This window comes from Planococcus citri, chromosome 5 (genome assembly GCF_950023065.1).
Source record: "Planococcus citri chromosome 5, ihPlaCitr1.1, whole genome shotgun sequence".
Lineage (NCBI taxonomy): Eukaryota > Metazoa > Arthropoda > Insecta > Hemiptera > Pseudococcidae > Planococcus > Planococcus citri.
In genome coordinates, this window is record NC_088681.1 from 722,748 (window position 1) to 745,753 (window position 23,006).

A 23,006-nucleotide genomic window follows, 5' to 3' on the forward strand; every position below is an offset into this window, starting at 1 on the left:
ATTTCCAATATTTTGAGTACCTAGATTATTTTACAATAGTTTGTCTGAATTTCAACAACTTTGGAAAAAATGACCAATTTCCAACACTTTGAGCTATCGAGGAAAACTAAGTATTAGATATCAAGCCCAACTTTCGTCAAGTTGGAAAATAAATCACCGGAAACTATCAAAAATGACTTCAGACTTTTGAAACCTTCGAGCGCCAAAAATGGAAAAATCAGTTATCGAAGCTCGAAATTTTGTTCGGTGCTTCGAGTGAGCCAAATTTCAGCGCAATCGGAATTAATCAATGGTGAAGGATACCCCTCGCAAGGTCCGCCTGTACCCCTTACATCTTAATTCGCGTAGGTATTTCTACATCAAAAAGTAAATTACCCGGAAGAAAGTATAAAAATAGATTTAGGTAAATGAATATTTTTTTTTATCTAAAAATGTACCTATTTCGATCCGTTTGAAATTATACTATTGAACAGAGGAGAGGAGAGGAGGGGAGGGGAGGGGAGGGGAGGGGGGGAGATGAAAACGTGAAAAATTTCCATTATTTGACGATCGTAACAACAGCGCGTAGTTTCTACAAAATAAGATCATTGTATACGTAGGTGAATCATTCGGGCTGCTTCTACGTCTCCGAGTATTCTCGTCGAAAGCGCGAATTTATATCTATTATTCATACCGCGATAAAAAACACGCGAGATAAACGGTTGAAATTCAGAGTTTCAGACGAAATGTCGAATACGCGAATAAATAATGCAAAGGTGCGTACTTTAGCTTTGTGAAAGGAAAAAGAACGAAAGCGAAAAAAGCATAAAACACGGATACTTATATTCGGCGTACGGTCGTCATTTGTATATAAATGGAATTCAAGAAACGAGTTTAATTCGATTGTCGATAATTCGAATTTTCCTTTCATCTTTCCTTTTTTTTTATACTCGTATCTATTCGTGGGTTGGATTTAAAAGGCAAAAATAATGGCATATCGGAATAATGATTACTGCTTTTAGCGATAACAAGACGAGTTAACGAACGAAAATCCTACCTATTCTTTTAGGAATAAGATATAACTGATAAGCCATTGCGGATAGCTCATTTATAAAAAGACGGCGCGGCGCGGCGCGGCGAGCGTCTGACTGACAAAAAAAGTCTCCTCTTACATGGCATTTTATTGTTTTTCATTTTTTACGCGTGTGTCGCGGTCGGTAATGACATGGCCCGTTTTACGAGTAGGTAAGTATGTGTATGTATTTACTCGTACCTTATATGCCATAAATATAGTCGTATAGTCGCAATCCGTACGAAATACGGGATATGTAATCTCGTAGGTAGAGGTACCTAGACCTTAAGTACGTCTTCTATACGTACTATTACGGTCGTATATCTATGGTTTGTTTTTCTAAATGAGGTAAGACGAGAAGAGAGAAGTGAAAGTCGAAGAGGGAGGCGGATAGAATATAAAAAATTCCTTCTTTGTGTACACACGTAAAGTAGGTAGGTAGGTAGGTACCTACTATCAACGCTAGCACATATGTATATTATTCGTAAGAGTGTGCGCCTAATATCTGTATTTTATCTTGGATATGAATGGCCGAAGTAGCTCCTTGGGAAGGCGGCTTGAATTAGTTATACGAATCACTCGGTATGTTTGGTATACTCGTACTTATTTACGTACCATATGATATACACTACAGAGTCGACAAATAACGAAATGCGAATGCGAATGCGAACGCAAACGCTACAAATCAACGGCAATATTTTTCTACACTCGTAAATAACAAAGAGTTGACTTTTTATAGCCCGCATTTTCCAAGTAGGCAGAAGGAAAGAGAGAGAGAGACAGAGACACAGAGGGAGAAAAAAACCGAATACAGCAAGTTTGAAAAGTTACGACCGCACGACGCGACGTTAAAATTTTTATTGATAAATTGGCAATACAAATACGAATATAGTAAATACGAGGGAGTACGCGTATTACGGAACACAATAACCTCTGTAAAGTGGCGTCTGGCGTCGTTGACCTTAACGTTTTTACGCCGCACCGTTAGTTGATGGTGCGGGTGCGGGCGGCGTGGTGGAGAGTGATGATGGTGCGAATATGGCGCGATAAATTCGTCTGCTTTAACGCGATATTTCAATACAAACATTCGCAAGGCCCCCAACCAGCACAATTAAAAGCTGAAATTCATTTTTGATTTTTGAAGAATTTTTGAAAATTCGAATTTGGCTTATTTCTTATTTGGTGAGGGGGCGGGGGGGGGGGGGGTGATCAAAATTCGGTCAAATTGACACGAAAGGCTGAAATTTGGTTTTTACCCTATTGGCTATTTCCGACCCCTCGAGTCGATTGGTCATGGTTTCGAACTGTTCTGGAGTCTCCAGCAAATCTTTAAAATTCTTCAGTTTTTGAAAAAAAATTTCATAAATTGGATAAAAATTGAATTTAGCAACTAGTATATCCACCTTGCTACATTTGTAGCAGATATTCCATTTAGAATACAATAAAATTGCACTTGAGAAAAAATGCTTGGTGCCGATACGCGATAAGATGCCTACGTTACCGACGAGACAACCTTAATAATAGCTTTACTCGAGCCGCTACAAAAGAAATTGTAAAAAAGAAAGCAATACCAAAATATGAATAAGTTCCGCCTTTTTCGTAGCGAGTATAATTTCGCAACATTTTCTATCTTTATAAGTGTAGGTATCTCGTCGAGTCGAGTCGAGTCGCGTCGCGTCGTTCGTTTATTTTCTTTATTCGAAAAGGATCACAAGTGGCGCAAAAACTCCAACTTTCATCAGTTGCCTGAAACAGCTCTCGAAATACGACAAATAAGTTACACTCGCGACTAGCTATGTAGATATACGAGTAGATGTACGAGTAGGTACAGTGAACAAAGTAGGTAGAGGCATACCTATCCGAAATCTGCGCACGAAAAAATAATCCGCTCGGATGGAGAAGACACGAAAACCGACTACAGTCTAATATCGTATTAATTTCGAGTGCACTCTCGACTCGCGTACTTGTCTCGACAAGCTTCGAGTTTACAAGTCAAAAAAGAAAAAATCCTCGGTTCGTCAATTTATCGAATAAGTATAACCGCATTCGCATCGTTGAGAAGCGGAATAAAAATTTAGCATTAGGTATGCACGTAGCTGGAGCACGCGGCGGCGTATTATTAGCATTGCAAATTCAATGACACCGGCAAAAAGCAACCAACGTGACTGGCGCAACGTGAGTGGGACAAGGCACGGTCCCGCACCGTGACATTACGGTTAAAATATTCCTCGCGACCAAGGACAGCTCGCGTCAGACTATACGACTAATTCAGCCAGAAGCCAGCAATACGTATTATACGGTAATTTTATTTTTATAATGACGACCGCGACAAATAGGTACTTTTTTCAGTTCGAGTACGAAAGCGTTGCCCATAAACCCCCTCCCTCTTCAATCAGAAATACTTGAATTAAATCTACGATCACACCGATACCTATACAGTGAGGATTTTTCATCGAGTCCCCATTGATTCGTATATTAATATCTAAGTATCTTTGTCACAAGAAGGTGCGAAAATTCGCTTTATTGTAGCTGTAAAGAGGTTGATGAGGTTAGGAAGTCGTACTTCTCAAAAAGAACGCCCAAGCCGAAGTCGAAAGACACGAAAAAAAAACTGATTTCATCTCTCCAAACTGTTCTAAAAAACTCAATTCTGGATATGTTATAATTCCCAATTTGACTTTTTAAAACCCTTTGCCCCCTCCATCCCATCCTAAAAATAGTTTAGACATCCTTCAATTTCGAATTAAGGCCATCCCCACTCAAACTACTTCAATCCAGCGCCAAACCAAGTCCGAATACCGAAGGGTATTCCCTGGTGAAATAGGTGAAATGCATTGACCTCGGATTTTTGAAATTCTGATGAAACATTGTCGAGTACCTACCCTACCTTTAGAAAAAATGTTGAGCATCTCATCTATTTTACCTGGGAATACCCTCCGAATGGATATTACTTTAGTTGTAGTCTACGGCTATTCGTACTTTGAATAATTTTGATAGAAGGCATGGGCGGGTTCTGCGCCAGGAGCGGAAAATTGAACTTTCAACAGGCCCATAACGAACAGTATAAGAAGAAGGTGGTTTGTTCTTCTTTCCCTAATCCTCGAAAATGTGATTCTCAAGTAGAAATTTTACACCGAAAATCTGAAAACTTTGTGGTATTGTACCCCCTCCCCACCACCTCAACAATTTTTTTAGCATAGTGTACAGGGACAAGGTGCGTTCAGAAATTGGGGAAAATTTGTACGATCGAATATACACGAATTTCGATGAAAAAATTCAATTAGAAAGGTAAGCGGGTTCTGCGCCAGGAGTGCAGAATTGAGCTTCCACATGCTTTACAACGTACAGGAGGGGAAAAAGGGCTACTCTCTGTCATTGTTTTTCATGTTTGGATAAGTTATCTTCCGGTAGTTTGATTCCTCAACGCACCCCTCCCCTCCTCCTCAACCACTAGCAAGTTAAGATCTCGAAATTGACAAGTACGAAAAATCACTAATAAGCGACTAAGCGTGTTATAACGACGATTATCTGCACACTGCGTCAACATACAAGGTTGACGACGACCCACAGGTAGGTATACAGACGGCGACACAAATACTGGTCCACGCGAGAGTATTCGTATTATACATACTCGTATACTCGTATACGCCGCAAACAACTCGTCTTTCACCACATACTCGTACAGTAGGTATACGTCGCGTATGGGTACTCGTATATGAAAACTTTAAATTAATGACTCGATGCCGTTCGAATCGAAACGAAAGCAAGGGCCAAACAAAAACCACGATAGCGTAGCGTAAAATCAGCGCCATCGCCATCCCATCGCCACGCTACATCTGCCTTACCAGCGTAATATATACCTCCTGCGGGACATCTTAACTCGTTCGACTCATCGCACGACCGCGCCATTGCCAGCGCCGTCGGCATCGCCATTCTTTGATAATTATTTGTCCAGTTTTAAATTTTACGAGATCATTTCTTCTCTTTCTCTCTTTTTGCTACAGCTACAGCTACAGCTATACACGAGCCACGCTACCCGAGTTAATCGTAAAGTCGAATGTACGTATTTTACTCATTTATGGGCAATAATTTTACGACAGATGTATCGTAAAAGTACACCACCACCGCCTCATGCCGTGCCGATTCTTCACAGCCTAACCCATTCTGTCCTTTTTTTCTTCTTATTCTTCTTCTTCTTCTTCTTCCTTTTCAAACTTGCCAAACAGGCCATTTTTTCCTCGTTCACAACGCACAAGTAAGTATAGCAGCGAACGAAAGCAGAACGCGTTCACGTAGTTTTATGTGCTTGTATATTATACGTATACGTAGATACGTAGCCTACAATATACGTCCCTTGTTCCATATTATTACGTAATACATACGCGATAATTTAAACGTCGTTTAGATAACACTAGCACTTTATTTAAGACGCGTCAGCGTACCGTATCGTTTTCAAAATTCTCTAAAAGTGATACCGTCATACGAGTACCTATCCCATCTTTGCACCTCCGGGCAAAGCAGCTAGCGACGGCGGTGTTATCGCCAAAATTTGGCATCTCTACAAGGAAGTCTAACTTTTGGCTTTCTGCAGTTTAACGCGTCTTTATGGGAAAGACTTGATTTTTTTTCATTCTTTCCATCCCTCCCCTCTTTGGTGGGAACCTTGAAAAAAAAATAATGGCGTAAAATTCGAACTAGAAATTGAGAAAGTCGCTTCGAATGGATAATCAGCCAGACTCTCCAAAATACTCGAAGAAATATGACGGAAAATACCGACTAGGAATGCGAGCGGGTTCTGCGCCAGGAATGAAAACTTGAACTTCCAATTGCCTCAGAACGAGCGGGAATGAAATCAAGGCGTACGTTCTTCCGTCCCTGATGTTTGAATCTAGTTGACGAGAGTCTGGAAGAGTTGCGACGAGAAATTCAGACTAAAAAAGGTAAGCGGATTCTGCGCCAGGAGTGAAAAAATCAGTCTATCGAGCCCCGAGGAAATTTTTCAACCGGACAAAACCAAGTTGAAAGAGCACGTAAAAATATGTACATTTCCATCCAAAATTTCAGAGGCTCGAGGACATTTTTACTATTTTTGGTGAATTTTTCGAAAATCAAATTCGGGTCAAAAATTAGGGAAAATGAGGAAAAAATCAAAATTTCGCCGAATTGACCTATGGAGCTGAAACTTTGTCTATGCATTGTGTTTTCGACGCCACGAATTGATTGAAAATGTTTTCAAGCCGTTTTTGAGAAATTTTCGAGCTTCCGACAGGTTTTTTGAAAATTGACATTTCCGCCAAATTTAACCGAATGAAGTTGAACAGCTAAGATATACCTACTTTGAATCTAAATTTCACTACTCTCGGTCCACTGGAGACGACCTCAAGCTGTTCTGGACAGGAGCTTCTAATATGGCTCACAGGTTAAATTGGACGGTTTTTATAGGGTTTTTTGAAAATATGGAATTCCAGCTGGAGACTCCACTACGACTTGAAACTACCTCCAATCAGTTCTTCAGTATGATTAAATTGGCGAATAAAGTAAACCTACACCGGAGGCGTCTAAAATAAGATAGGTACACAGCCAATATCAGCATTTTAGGTGAATTTTGAAAATTTTTGATTTTCTCCCATTTTTGCGGCGGAAATTTAATTTTCAAAAATTCACTTCAGGGCCTAAAAATTTGGCCAGTGATCTATTTTTACATGGTCTTTTGATTTATCATTCTCTAGTTCAAAAATTTTACACTCAGTCGGGATCCTGAAATTACATTAACGATGAGAATTTGATTCTTTTCTGTAACCTTCACTTCCATCTTTGTTAAGATCGCTTTTAAAAAATGAGAAAAAAACCATATGACACGCGTTTGTTTCAATACTCGGCCGACAATGAATTTGGAAATTTAAATCCAACTCGCCGAAACGAATCGAGGTTATTTTCTTACGGTTAAATATCCGTACACTCGCTTTAGTCGAGCAAAAAAAAGGTTCGCAGAAATTACAACGCTTTATGAATAATTCATGAAAAAAATCATTTCGTACCGTACGTTTTATCAAGGTATATTGTCATAAAATTTAAACCGATCTACTCGCAGCGAAAAAATTTCGTACAGTAATTTCCATACGACGAAACTTGGCAAACGACTAAAATGTAACCGTTCGAATGTGGTACGTATACTTAGTTTTTACGTAGGTGGCTGATTTAGTAGAATTTTATAACTTTATTCGTTAGCGTCGTGACTGCAGGCAACTACTCGTAAGTACGAGTATAACAATACGCCAAGATTGCGCATGCAAGGGTGATGAAAATCAAACATCGTAGAGTAGGTGAACCAATTTTATTTACTCGTCCGTTCGTTCGCTCCTTCATTCATTCATTCATTCATTCATTCATTCAATCACTTACTCACTGACTCGACTAGACGTTAAAGTACACTAGTTTTTTTTTCCGGTGCAAAAACTCGGAAGTCATCGGGTACAGTCGGAAATACTTCGTTCGACTTGTTCTATTTTTCTAGTGTGATAACTGATAAGTCAAACTCTGTTCTGCTTTATAAAGATGAAAAAAAAATATCTAACATTCCATTACGTACTACGTCGTCGTCGTCGTCGTAGTCGCGCTCCTTTACAGGAGATAGCGTATACTTCCATCTATATCAGCCGGTTTCTAGCGTATCTGATAGTTTCTTTCAGGGTCTTACAGGGAGAGTTGGCCGGTGAGTTTGTTGTTAACATCTCCGATCGTTTCCTCCCTCTTGTAGTTCTTCCTTGAATTTTCCCCTGTACCGCTAGCATGAAAATACCGTTTTCTCGTATTTTATGAGCTAGATACTTTAGCTTTCTGTTCTTTATATCTTCTACTACGACTTTCCGCTCCTCTCCTATTCTTGCTAATACTTCCTGGTTGGTGATGAAGTCCTTCCATGAGATCCGTAGTAGCCTTCGATAGCACCACATCTCAAAAGCAGATACTTTCTTCTCGCATTCTGCACTCATGGTCCATGTTTCACAGGAATACTTCAGAACGGTCCATACGTAGCATCGCATAATTCTCTTTCTCAGAGCTAGACTCATCGTTCGATTTCCCAGCACATTGGCTAGGTTGTTAAAGGCGCTTTTTGCCATTCCAATCCGTGATTTAATTTCTTTATGATCTCTACCATCATTATTTATCAGTGCTCCAAGGTATCTGAACTGATTTACATTTTCAATTTCTTGAGTTCCGATGTTGATTTTGACCTCCTTGAAGTCTCCTTTTGTAAATCTCATCACCTTGGTCTTGCCTGCATTTATCTTCATTCCATATTTTAATCCAGCACTGTTGATTTGGTTGATCATTTTCTGCATCTGCGCTTCTGTTTCAGCAAGGATCACTTTGTCGTCTGCGTAGCTTATTTCATTTATTCTCTTGCCGTTGATCTTGAATCCCATTTGTTTGATTCGCGCTTCTCTCATTATTTCTTCTGCGTACACGTTGAACAGCCTAGGTGAGAGGGGGCATCCTTGTCTCACGCCTCTCTTTATACCACATCTATTCTCCGAGTACTCAGTTCCAAACTTGATATTTGCGCTCTGCTCCCAGTACAAGTTCTTGATTATCCGCAGGTCTTTGTCATCGATATTGTATTTCTTCAGGATCTCCAGCATCCTCTCATGGTTGACACGATCAAATGCTTTTTCATAGTCGACGAAGCAAGCAATAATTTCCCTGTTTGCATTCAGTGCTCTTTGGATGATCACTTTCAGCAGGGCAATTGCATCTCTCGTCCCTTTTTTTGCTACAAAGCCATATTGTGTTTCGCTTAGATTTTCGTCTATCTTCTTTTCAATTCTGGCATTTATGATGGATAGTAGTAGCTTTAGAGCATGGCTCATTAATGCGATGGTTCTATATTCAGAGCATTTTTGCGAGTTATTTTTCTTCGGTATTGGTACAAAATTTACTGCTTTGAAGTCCTTAGGCAGTGTACCTTCATCGTATATCTCATTTATCATCTTCAGCAGTTCTTTTTCGTACTCAGGTGTTAGATGTTTAATCAAGTCTACTGGTATGAGATCTTCCCCCACTGCTTTGTGGTTTCTGGCTCTCTTCACCGCATTTCTCAGCTCCCACATTTCGATTCGTGGTGCCTCCTCTGTGGATGAAACTTCCATTTGAGCCGGACGTGTGTCATCTCCATACAGTTCCTGTATGTAGCTGATCCAGACCTCTTCTGTTTCTTGATTGTTAACACAATACTTTCCGTCTTTTACTACATTTCCATAATATTAATCGTTAGATGGTTCAATTATCATCACTTCAAGGTAGTTTTTTAATAAAGTTAAGCCCGACAGTGGTGATACATATCGTTCACCAACTGTACATACTCCACAAAACATATCATATCACATAAGTACGCAAATTTGGATTATATGAGTTGAAAAACAATTGTTGAAAGCTCGGAAATACGTAATAATCTACTTAATTCAACTTGTTTACTGTTTTTTCATATTTTCTTTCTCAGTTCGCGGTGATTATGTCAATAATCTTCGCCTCTACAGTGACAGTGGTTTTTCAATCAACATCAACTATCGAGTAAGTTCATATGAACATCATTAGTATGCTTTAGTTGTGGAAAAATACTTGACATCAAAAATTTGAATTTGAAAAACCAGTGTCAGGGAAGATCATCATTGATAAAAATAATAAAATCATCACACCTTATGATGAAATGATAAATACAAGTTGAACGAAGTACCTCCGACAATACCCGACGGCTTCCGAGTTTTTGCACCGGAAAAAAAAACTAGTGCACTTTAACGTCTAGTACTGACTCGCCGTTCTAAGAAATACACTACGTACGTCTGCGTACGTTAACGTACGATTCATCGATACATTCGCACCACCAGCCAGTAGAGAATTCATCAAACACTGAAATTCTTGTTCTTGATGAAGCGATGACGTCAAATTTCAAGGAACAAAGAAAGAGTGCGAAGAGATCGAGAGAAGCGGGTTGGGGGGGGGGGAGACTGGAGGCATAATATTTCAAACTGTTAACACCATTCGAGAATACAGAGTCGCGCCGCTCCGCTCCGCGCTGGGTAGCCTATGGTGGTAGCATTTTGATGTTTACTTCTTAAATAGCTGGTAGTTAGTCGGAAGCTTTTAATTATGATTAGTACCCATTAATAACGCGATATACCGAAACCCGACGAGCGACGCGACGATTAATTATTTTAACGAGTCTGCAGAAATTTCGGCCTTCGGTGAAAATGAAAAGTATTCCAAGACAAATAAGTAGTACAAGCGACTGACTCCGAGTATTCGTACAGTATATCTATGGTACCATTCGAGAGTTCGATTACTAAACGAGACAATCGGTCACTATTAAATCATTTATTTCTCAGTCGCTCCATCCGGAGGAGCGACGAAGTGATTTGTCGTGGAAGAAGGGCAGTGAGACTGAAATTTCTCCAACTTGTTCGCCAAATTTTCTCAACTATTTACCCCAGACTTCTCCTTCCTACCTTTCAGTATTTTTCATGATAATTAGCCAGATGTGGTTCGAACAAATTTTGGAAGGGCGAGCTGGAAGGAAAAATGTTAAAAGTTCAAAAACGATGCTTTCAAACTTGACAAAAAATTACAAAATCGAAAGTTGACAATTTTTCGTGTTTTTTTTTTTTTAGCCTTTTGGTCTTTGAAAATCAAATGGAAAAAGAGAACATATTATTTTCGCGAGGGCGAAAGCTGTGAAAATTGATAATTCGAAACGTAAAACAACATCGTTTGTGGATCTTTGATGATGCAAGAAGTTGGTTTTCGTGTCTTTAGTAGTAAGTACTTTCAGTTTTCGAGAAATTATAATACATATTTTTAAAAATATGAAAGGGACCCGAGCGAGGCGAGGAAAAAAGCTCTACAAATACAAAAATTACACACGGGTACTACTTTGTTGGGCTTAAACAGGACCCGACGTGAAAGTACACACTCGTATACGTAGACGTACCTACGAATACGAGTATAGGTATGGTATCGCCGAGTAAGTCGGGTACCTACAGATTTATCATCGCTATTTTTTTTTTCAACATCGCCGAGCAAGTTGGGTACTTTTGAATGCTAAATAAGACTTTTATAATAAAAAATGGCCGCCAGCGATACCATATTTTAATGGTAGGTTAGGTATACGTAAGTCGTTGCACATACGCAATATAGCAATACGTATAAACGCTCTCAAGGGGTGTGGGGTGTGGGATGTGGGGTGCTGCATGACACGACAACACGACGATGGCTGCCGCAGTTAGGTAATAGGTATTCCCGTCCACGCCATCGCCATCGCCATCCACGTACAGTAATAGCAGCCGAATAAAGAACAAAAAGAAAGAAGCGCAGCGCGGCGCAGAAAAAAAAATGGTTTCGTATTACAAAACGAGAACACAGGCTGGAAAAAGCGCACGTATAAACGAAGGCACGTTGAACAATAAACTATATAAATGGATTATTACTGGAAAGACTTACTTTGTAATGAAATGGCGTGGAAGGATCAACGACGAATGCAGATAATCTAAAATAATTGCCGGTAATATGTTGGGCAGACTTTAATGAATTATCTTCACCGACCGCTTCTTCGTCTTCCTTCTCTGCGGCCGACTCACGTTTTCGCAGGAACCGTCGCGAAGACCAGCTCTTCTGTAAAAATCGTACCACATTTTGTATTAATACAGAATACAGAGCGCACGAGCACCAGCACAAACACAAACGCCACAAATACCAGTACCAGTACCAGTACGAGAGTAATATACCTTTACCTAGGTAACCTTTTTTAATTCGAAAAATTTATTATCTTCTCGAAATAAGCCTCTAAAATAATGATACATATTAATTATTCACGCCGTGCCGGTGATACCTAATTCACACCCTTACCACACACACATATACATACATATGACCTACGACCTATGGTCCAGCAAAACAAACAGTTTTTCGTCTCTCGTCCACATTCCAAAATACGAGTAGGCTATCTATTTTGATTTTGTTCAGATTGCGCCATTTTCTTAAATACCAGTACATTAGGATGGATCGCGAAAAAAATCCGGATAGGTATGTTGACCAAATTCGGCGCAGACCTTCATTTTGAGTCGAATGTTCCGCAAAAAAAATGTCAACTTCGCAGGTACCCCCGGAAGAGAGACATAGGTCCTCAAAAAGAGGACTTTTTCAAAAAAAATTGTTCTTCCCCTGAAAAATTAGCCTACTGAGCTGGGGACTGTATGATTCTCTTCGATGATTGATGAAAGCGCAGCATAATGTTGTTGGTAATTTGGCGATAAATGTTCTTAACGTGACTTTTTCACGATACATTCGAAGCTCAGTGCCGTCAATTTCTGGTATGGGTACAACCAATTTGATATCGAGTCTTCTTAAATCATTGAGTAGGAATATTCAAAACTTCTCTATCACTCGAGATGGTCGAAGTCGAGGGACTAGTTGTGCCATTGTCGAAGGTATTTGAGAGAAGATGAAATCATCACTAAGCTCATTCTGCTCAAAACTTGATATTTCGGGAGTTTGACAAAAAACTGACCGGGGGGGGGGGTTGCACAAACAATATTCACCAAAAACACTTTTGATGGCAATTTGCTTATAAATACAATAAACACGTACGAGTGTATAACATCTTGACCGCCGACCCCCCTGCCCAAACCAATTTGTTTGGAAAAAAAATGGCCCAAGTTCCCAAAAGATAATATTTGAGATTCTGCGTCGATCTACGCCATTACAAGCAACATCCAAGAGCACTTTCAGAGTTGCACCGAGCGGTTGAAAACCAAAAAATCACATATTTTATGGCCAATTTGTGTTTTGAATTTTTTTCCTCCGACATTTCTCCAAAATATTCCTGAAACTGGGGAAATATTTTGGAACGTAGATAATAATTGATGCCATGGTTTTGGTCACTGTTGCCAATTTTATAAAACTGAGAAAAATAGCTGAAAACTGTTACTCCTCTCCCCTCCCTCACAGATTCAAGTTCCTTCTAACATGATGAAAATTTACGAGGTATTCGAGGGCGCCGAATTCGTATATTTCTCGAAGACGGCCCTTCAATGCCTCTCCAAGCCTCTCCCAATTTTTAAAAAATTTCAAAAAACAACGAAAATATTTTCATTATTTCGGGTTTGCTCAGTTTGAATATAGGTACCATATCTACTTACTTTTTGCATTCGACGGTGTAAATTATAAGAAATGTCGTCAGGCCGTAAGAAAATATTCGAACGATATACTTTACAATTCCTTCAATTTTCAATATTTCGAATCGCGCCGAGGATATTTCGAATGATTAAAAAACAGTTTACAAAGATATCGAACCTTTATTACGAAAATGAGACGAAGAAAAAAAAGAAAGAAAAAACAACAGATACACAGAAGAAAACCTTTTTACGAATTTTTGTCGTCTGTTGTCTTTTCTTCACAAAGTAGGGTTTAAAAAAAAAGAAAACTAAAAGGAAAAAAGGACCTAAATATTTGCCTAACACGTGCAACACTTGCCTTCCACAAGCCAAGCCGAACAAGAAACCTAATACTCGCTTGCACAGCCTATTCATTCGTATAACCTACTTAAACGAGTTTATTTCTCATTTTCAAAACACTGTCGCCTTAATTTTAAACCCCTTCGGCGAAATTTCCTAACTAGCGAGTTCGCAAGCTTATAAGAATATGCTGCAGCGACGACGACGACGACGACGACGACGACGATGCGACAAAGACAAAAAAAAACACGAGCACTACGCGCCATCTCGTAGCATACTTTTCAACTTTCAAACTCGACGCGCGATATGCTACGAGATGTTTGCAATTTTCAAAATTTTGGCTGAATTTTATCAGCGAGCGTGTATACTGTATACCTACTCGTACCTGTAAGTAAAACAGGGCGAAAGCACACAGCCAACTCTTACGACCTATTTCCATTCGTACGATAAATTTCCGCGTACAATTTTCCACACTCTGATACACTTGCAGAATTACTCGTACTTATACATACGAGTACAAATAGGTACGTATGCCTTTTCCGGCAATATTTTTTTTACGGTCGAAAAATTATCGATTTAAGAATATATTTACAACAAACATCGCTAATAATAGTTTCACGCGAGCCTCCGATCTTCGAAAGCCAGGCCAAGGAGCCTACTTTACCACGATATTGATACAAAAAAAAAACAAGAGCATATTTATCTCACTTAAATTTTATTCTTAGCACATCGATGTTTATTTTGAAAATATACATCTTCAGCACACGCTGCACTGTACCAACACTTACCTTCGGGAATGATTCTTTTTTTTTTAGATACCGTATCATTTTTTGCTTCGTTTAGGTATATTTCGTTTTTTAGAGTTTTTTTTCTCACATTTCACATTTTAAAACGGTGATAGGGCAATATGGCGCGGATACTTTTCGAGTTTTTTTATTTGTATTTACCTCGTCGCAATTAGACGTAGCTTTCTTTATATCGTTTTTCGTATCGAATAGAAAAAAAGTTGCTAAGTAAATAAATGACGACGAAAAAAGGTCGGAGTGTTTCAACGGACGATACATCGGTATAGTTAGACCTCGCTATGTATACGTCATCTTAACGAATACACGACGACGGTTAATTCTAGATCGCATCGTAGTTTCTAAATTTCATTAGGCTACTCCAGTCACTCTAGACCGAGTTTTTTTTTCGAAAATTGGTGAAAAAACTCAAATTAAAATGGCTCAAAACTGCCACTAATCAACGAAGCCCATACTCGATCAGGCCAACTTCAAACATCTCTACTCTGATTTTCTTCCTCATGGCTTCGATCGATGTCCATTATTGACAGGAAAACTTTTCACAGAAATTGTTGGCACCTAACCCTACATAAAGAGAGCCATTTTACCTATAAGCAGGCCTTTTTTTGTATTTCTTTTCTGAGGGGGACGCTAAATTGTTGCGAGCCCCAAATTTTCATACCACCCCCCCCCCCCACTGTACATAATTTGAATTTTTAGAGAAAAAAATCGAAGTTTCAAACTTTAAATTTTTACAAAATTTCATCAAATGGAGATGGAAAGCTGAAATTTACTCTATACTCCAATTTTAACACCTTCTGAAGACGACTTCAGGTGGGTTCAAGTCATTTTGGAGCCTCCAGCGGCTTTTTTGAAAATTACTGGAGCCTCTAGTAGATATTTTTGAAACTCGATTGGAAAGCTGAAAATTATTCTGCAAACTAATTTCAATACGCTATGAAGTCAACTGCATGGGGGATTTCAAGTCGTTTTGGAGCCTCCAGCGACCTTTTTGAAAGGTCGTATGACGTTTTTTGGAAAATTTAAACTTCCAAAAAGTAGCTGGAAGCATCAAAACCACTTGAAACCACCATGTAGTCGACTTCATATCTTATTGAAATTAGTCTGCGAAATAAATTTCAGCTTTCCATCTCCATTGATGAAATTTTGTAAAAATTTAAAGTTTAAAAAATTTGCTGGAGCCTCCAGTAATTTTCGAAAAGTCGCTGGAGGCTCCAAAATGACTTGAACCCACCTGAAGTCGTCTTCAGAGAGTGTTAAAATTGGAGTGTACAGTAAATTTCAGCTTTCCATCTCCATTTGATGAAATTTTGTGAAAACTTAAAGTTTAAAAAAACTGCTGGAGGTTCCAGAATTTTCAAAAAATCGCTGGAGGCATCAAAAAGACTTGAAATTTACCTGCAGTACTTCGTAGCGCATTGAAATTAGTTTGCAGAATTAATTTCAGTTTTCCAACTCCATTTTGATAAAATATTGTGGAAATTTCGAGTTTCAAAAATTTTTTGGAGGCTTCAAAACTGATCAAAACGGTTTGAAACAGTTTCCAATCGATTTGGCATGTCGAAAATAGGGTATATCCCAAATTTCAGCTTTCTTGGTCAATTAGGTAAAATTTTGATTTTTCCCCTCATATTTGGCCTGAATTTGATTTTCAAAAATTCACCAAAAATCAAAAAATACACTTTAGCACTTGAAATTTTGACAGGCGAAAAATTTTTGCCTGATCGTTCGATCTACCGTTGTAAGGTTCAAAAAATTTCGTGCAAGGCCTATGTTGGAACCCAAAATCTGCGATTTCGGCTGACCTGCCAATCAAAATGGCCGCCATTTTGTAAATAGGGCCACTTGTTTTTTGAGTACAAGGTTTAGAAATGTTCCTCAGGACTCCCCCTTAAGAAAAATGTTGTCCCAGAGGATCGACGGGGGGGGGGGGGATGCGATAATTCTTGAGCGGGCTCCTCAACGTGCAAGATAAGTACTGAGGTACAAACTTGAATTTCATCGTAATTCTGATCTTGTTTTCGCATTACTATTCCAATAATTCAACATTTTTTTTAAAAAGTTACCAAAATTTTTTCATTTTTTTCAAATTTGTTCATTTTTTTAGTTTTTATGGAAATTTTTCGATATTTTCGAACTTTTCTTTGGAGGGACGGCATCCCCTGCGTCCCCCCACAAAAAGAGCCCTGGCCTAGAAGTATATAAAAAACAGGAATTTTTTAAAAAGTGGCATAGCTTCGCTTCCCTTGGGGGTTTTACGATCTTGTGGTGTCAAAAAGAACTAAAATGTTCCTTCATTCTTACCAAAATGAAAATCTACTCCAAAATATTCAGCCATTTAGAAAAAAACTAAGCGAGGAACCTACGAAAAAAATGTTGAGCTAAATCGGACGATATAAACCGAAAATCGCGCTATTTTCTGAGAAATTTTCAAGATTGGCGATTCTAAGCTATTCGAATCACCAAAAGCGTGTTTCGTGATTCGAATGATTTTTTACCCAATTCTGCCCACCCTCTGCCACAGCTATTGTTTTTTTTTCTCCAAAAATTTCGAAAATGGATCGAAGCTCCAGGGGGTATTCTTGCATAAACTTGGAGTTTTTTTTACGCTAGTTCGAGTAGGTACTTCTTTCTGTGCTTAATTTTTTTACCTACCAACTATGGAGTTGTCTTCGAAAGTAATACTGCCATACCGAAATACCATACCTTGCCCTGCCGTGTTCGAATCACTGCAAAGTATACGTAGATAAAGAAATTGCGCAAGTTCGAAAAGACGCGAATATTTTTTTAAAAAGCGCCGAACACCGAACAAGAAGCAGGACTGGGTAGGTTAGATATACTTCTATCGTTTATAAAGCGGCGATAAGAATCAGAAATCGAAAAACGATTCAGGTAAACCTATTATATGTACTAAAAACTTATTCGTCATATTTTGCGTTCAACAAAAACGGCCGCGAAACTTTCGTCATTAAAATTTCTCAAACAAGTAGGTAGGTAAGTAGGTTGGTAAACCGGTAACAGCACGACAACGCCAACAGCCAACATTATGTTTTCAATAATAAAAATACGAAGTGAGTAAACTTTTGGAGAAAAGAAAAAAAAAACTCGACCTCCGTTTAAAAGTAGGTATACAGATATGCAAATGCGACAGGTAATTTTTTTTACACACTCGAGGTAAACATAGGTAGGTACTCTATCTAACTAGACGACGTGTATAGCTCGAAATCAGAAATATTATCAACATTCTCGACGAATTGAGACGCGAACGATATATACGAGTACCTGAAAGACGGCTAAAAATTCACGTTTCGTAAAATTTACTCGCACATAACACTATCGTACGAGTAGGCTAAAGAAAGTCCAACGAGTCGAACAAAATAAAAAGATCTTAGCCGAGTACTGACAGAATCGTATCAGCATTCAGCAACAAGAACAAAAATACTTGTAAAGGTCGGAAGCCTCGAGGGATGCGAATTTAAAGATCTTTTTTCACATCGTCGTCGTCGTCGTCGTCGTCGTACCAAACTGAAAGATGAAAGACTCAAAATGAAACCTTTATAACGAACGCGAACCCGAACGCGAACGTGAACGGGGAAAAGCAAAAAAGCAAAAAGAAAATAAAGAAAAAAGAAAGAGTCGCAGTCGAGATATATTATATGTAATAAATAATCCGAACGCCTTCTTTCGCCATCGCCATCGCCAAAAGAAGCGAGAAAAAGAAAAAAATTCCTACGGAACCCACTCCATTCGCGCTCCGACTCCGACACTGAAATATATACCTACTCGCTAAGATTTTCAAGATGACGCGGATGCGGACTCTGCAGACGTAAAGTAAAATTAAAATTTTATGCGGCCTTTGATAATTGTCTGCTTAACTCGCACTCGCGAATAGAATCAACAAAGTGAAATTTTGCGTTGTCAGTTGCTTGCTAAGAGAACTGAGATTTACTTCGATTTCACCGAGATACACATACCTACTTGTACCTACGTATTTCTCAAACGATTTGGGCTCGCAACAACCACATCAGACAGACTATAGAAAAAAAAAATTCGCACAATATACCGCATGCTGCAGCCAATTCGATGACAAGGTGATAGCGTGGGTGGCGTTCTCATTTGGCGACACAATACCACGAGTAGGTAAGGTACCTAATACCTATTACCCATACGATCATACATCGTGTCGCATTGTCACAATAAACAACAATAAAAACGCTCCATTAGCTCTACACGCCGAGATTCTTGTTTGAAAATACTATCTAGATATTTATTAAAGCGCTTCTTTCTTTTTCTCTCTCTCTCGTGTTTTTTTTTTTTTTTCAACAAATGTAGGTAGAGGTACGTAGACGTACCTACTGTTTGCGCCTGACCATTTTCCATTTTTGTTGTAATACTCGTATTGTACACTCGTAAGTCGTAATACGCCATGTACGTTATACGAGGACATCGAAGCAGGGCGAAAACTGCTATTGTTAACTTTTCTATTTTGACATGTGCTCCAAATTACAGGCGTGATGTGATTTTCTTTTGCTTCTTTAGACCAGTCAAAAATGAACAAATAAATAGGTACTCTTACCTCGTTTATACTGAGAAAAAGTTGAAAATTTCATTTCAAGTTTTTCTTTCGTAATTACTACATATTACTTTTTTCTGGTCAACCCTAATGATCGAGATGATAATATTTGACTAACAGGAAGACAGTATCGCCCATACAACAAAACCAAATTTTTAGCAGTCAAACTTGATTACCTACAACGACATACTTGAAATTACCGGAGATATGTAAACGTTTTCTGCGAGCTCCACATTGACTCGAAAAGTAACCAAGTTGCCTTAAAAATAACTTCATCGGAATGCCTGATTTTAATGATGAAGTAATACATACAATTTGTTAATAATGTTTCTTTTTTTTCCCATCGCCATTATTCGCAAATTTTTTCTTCTCGCGCTGATTAACTATTACGACGTTTAGACCTTCTCTAGAGTGCCACGAGATACTAAGTATAGAAATTACGAATCAAAACGTTCGTCAACTTTACGACCGCAACCACCCCTTAAGAAATAAGAAGACGACCGAAAATAAAGATATGCAAAGCATTCGGCCACATCTGCTCCATTGACCATGTTTTCGCAGATAAAGCTCAACACATCGAAAAGCGAAAGTTATTTTTCAATTTTTTAATTTACCAACGTTTGTTCTTCGTCAGTTTACGAATCGTAATTTTCATAAATATTCATCGTTCGTTTTTCTTTTCTTTTTTTTCTTTTTTTCATTATTTTATTTCATTTTTCGTTCTTTTCTCTTTTTTCCCTTCGAGTAAATTCATTCGAAAAATCTGGTCTCGAAAAATTTTCCAGATTATAGAAATTTTTCGGCGAAAAAAAAAACAACTATACATATACAGATATAATATTAAAACAACTTTATAACTTCATTTATATTTATTAGTGGCCCGCTCTTCGCCGCACGTCACCGGTACGCGCATAACGTTTTCGATTAAATTCAAAATGGCCGAAATTGCGATGCGATAGGTATTACTCGTACCTATCATTAGACGAATACGCACCATTGCATCGTATCGCATGGCGAGCAAAGTTTTTCAAAAATTAACGTTACCTTGAAGTGTAAATTTCAATCGAAACCGTTTGAAATGGAAATCAAAAATATTCCAATTATCGTCACATAGGGTTTTCCTACTTGAAAAAAAAAAACTCAATTCACCGAACACTTTTCGCTTTTCTTTTCGCAGTATTTTCGATTCTCTACAACGCGGCTATATCTACACTCTACAGCTTCAGAAATGTATCGCATACCTTGGCGACGAGTTCTTCTTTAATTACCTAGTATAATTTTAATTAAAACATTTCGACCGAACAGGTAGGTAATTCGCTGAAATTTGTCGTTGTCGTACAAATTAGTCGGTCACAATTTTCATCTCCTTACGCATACACCCGTGTACATAAAGTTATATAGGTATTCCGGTACAGCAGAGTAAGATGATTATTCAATTTTGGCCGGCCTAAGAAACACCCAGCTATACCCACAAGATCGAAACACGGCGAATTTTGATCTAAACATTGAAAAAAAAATCTCCGAAATGATGAAAAATTTCCGAAAATCAATGCAAAGTTACACGAAACACTTTCAAAAATGCATAACACAAGTGACTAGTATTCGTGCACACATAATTCACGAGTGTTTCAAAAGTTGTGGTGAGAAAATGTGTCTAAAAAAGATGAGCGGGTTCTGCGCCAGGAATGAAAAAATCCAACTTTCAATTACCTTACGATGAAAAGTTTCGGACTCGTATTCTCTAACATGAACGGATACCAACCGGCGAATCGACAAATGGTGTCCTGAAACCTCCGCAACCAACTTTGAAAGTTTGATTTTTCATTCCTGGCGCAGAACCCGCCTACATTTTTCTGGGCAAAATTTCTCGTCACAACTTTTCCAACACTCGTAAATTACGGCTAAACAAATAACTTACATACTCGTCAATTCTTTTCTCGCATTTCTGAATGTATTTAGTGTAACTTGGCGTCAATTTTCAAAAATTTTCAAAAAATTTTCATAATTTCTGGGATCCCCCCCCCCAATGTTTAGACAAAATTTCGCCATGTTTCATCAAATTTAATCAATTTTAGGATTTTTGGCGAAGTTTTGATTATTTTAGAAATTTAAAATATCTGTTTCAAGAGCGATTTTCACTCTTTCATTAAATATAAATTTGTTCGAGCAAAGTAAACCAATGCGAATAATTCTTTTCATTCAATTTCCACGCTTCGATAAAAACAGTAATTATACCTTAATTACTGTTTTTGAGTCGTTTTGGAGCCAGCCTCCAGCAATTTCTTAATTTTATCCAGAAATTTCAAATCTCTCTGAAAAGGTAAAGGGCAAACTTTTAAATTCTAGAAAAGACCATTGAAGTTTCAAAAAAAGGTATTCAACGATAATGGCCGAAAAGGTGTCCAAAATATGCAGCACTGACCAAAGTTATAGGTGCCAAAGATCATTTTCGGTCAATTCGGAGCGATTTGAAATTTCTGAAGAAGATATAACTTAAGTAGGTATAGTAAGAAGATTCGAACTCACCGACCTAAAATCAGTAAGAATCGACTCTTCTCGCCACATTCTTACCATTTTTGATTTCTTATTTCAAATTAGAAAGCTACAGGAGCGATGAGGGAGCGAGTCCAAAAACACTCGAGATGGATCGTTTCAAGTCAGTATCGCCAAAAACCTCAAAAATATTTGCCGGAAATTTCAAATTTGAACTTTAAAAAAAAAAGTAAATTATCAAAAGTTTGTCAAATTTCAGATCTATCGTTCAAAAATTTGAGAAAAAAAATCCACGAAGCGTTCACCAGTGGAGTAGAGAGCCCAAAAAATTTAGGTCAAGATGTTAAAAAATTTGAAATATCAGGTGATAGATTAGGTTAGGTACATAGTTTCATATGTACGTGTTTGAGAGCGCTTAATGCAATTGTAAAACTTGAGAAATACCTATTATGTACCTCTAGCTACCTAAGGTATATGCATGATTCCTGGATTTTTACAAATTTTTAATTAATGGCTCTGGAATTTGGCAAGATTTTGAAAACTGAGTTTCCAGGCAAAGCTCAATTTTCATCGCAAAAAGGTCTTCTCGAAGTTGCAGCAGACCCCGAACAATTAAACCCCAAAGTTGAGCTCGAGCATTATAACGAGAAAACTCAACCATTGCAGCACTGGGGAAAAAACTGTAGAGGAGCAATGACAGATAGGTATATTCTTTCTTCGTAAAGACCTATAAAACATTTTTGAGAGAAATCGGAAGACCTAAATTCAACAACCGGGTAGCTGAATAATCTGGAGTCACCCTATGGGTACTATACGTTTATTCTCGTTGTTAAAATGACTTTTAAAGGTTGTAGATATTTACGAAACGAAGGGCTACAATACGATAACTACTCGAACATAATTAGAATCCGAGGCGTAAAATCCAATAAACACGACGCGATGTACATACTCGTACGTAGGTTCGCTATTTCAGTCTACCTTTCCATATGCCCAACTCTCCAGTGCCTTACGAGTAACCCAAACTAAATTGGAGAGCCTGCCGCGTGTATTTGAAAAATATCGTAGGTGAGAAGCTGCGAATAAGGGCTAGAAGGACGAGCACTAGATGGGGAATTGCCGAGCCAGCGAGCGATACAAAGAAAACATTTTTATCTCTCGATAGCATTCTACCAATTTTATACGCGGTAGACCCGGCCCATTTACGAGTATTCGTACTTCCAGTCTAAATTCTCAATACTGCTCGCAGCAAAAGCTATAAATACCGAGCATTCCTGGGCGAATCTCGCTCGCCCGCCCCTTCTGTCAATCGGGTTTGTACATACATAAATATAAAACAATACCCTACGGCTTATAGGAACTGCGAATGATGATTGATCACTTACCCGCATCGATGAAGTGGCACGTCTAAAGCTCAGTTGCATTCGCCTGGTCAATGGTGTACGTTCTTGAGTAATATTTCCAGTCGGACCCCCTGGATCGACCTGAAACTGTACCAATTGAATAATGAAAATTACTACATAAAATTTGTATGAAATCAAAACGTAACATTAAAATTTTCGAAAATTACGTAAAAATCAAAA

At 38.4% G+C, this 23,006-nt stretch overlaps 1 protein-coding gene across 5 annotated transcripts in view; it reads right to left on the reverse strand.

Moving 5' to 3' along the window:
* Window positions 1-23,006, reverse strand: part of CngA (Cyclic nucleotide-gated ion channel subunit A) — a 253,350-nt gene that overhangs the window by 62,998 nt on the left and 167,346 nt on the right. For 4 of the 5 annotated variants that reach the window (XM_065366951.1, XM_065366950.1, XM_065366954.1 and 1 more), the window contains 2 exons: window positions 22,809-22,913; window positions 11,546-11,716 (listed from right to left, as the gene is read on the reverse strand). In XM_065366951.1, coding sequence (XP_065223023.1) covers window positions 11,546-11,716; window positions 22,809-22,913 — 276 coding nt within the window. The remainder of the gene's footprint in view (window positions 1-11,545; window positions 11,717-22,808; window positions 22,914-23,006) is intronic. The other variant, XM_065366952.1, reaches the window with a different exon arrangement.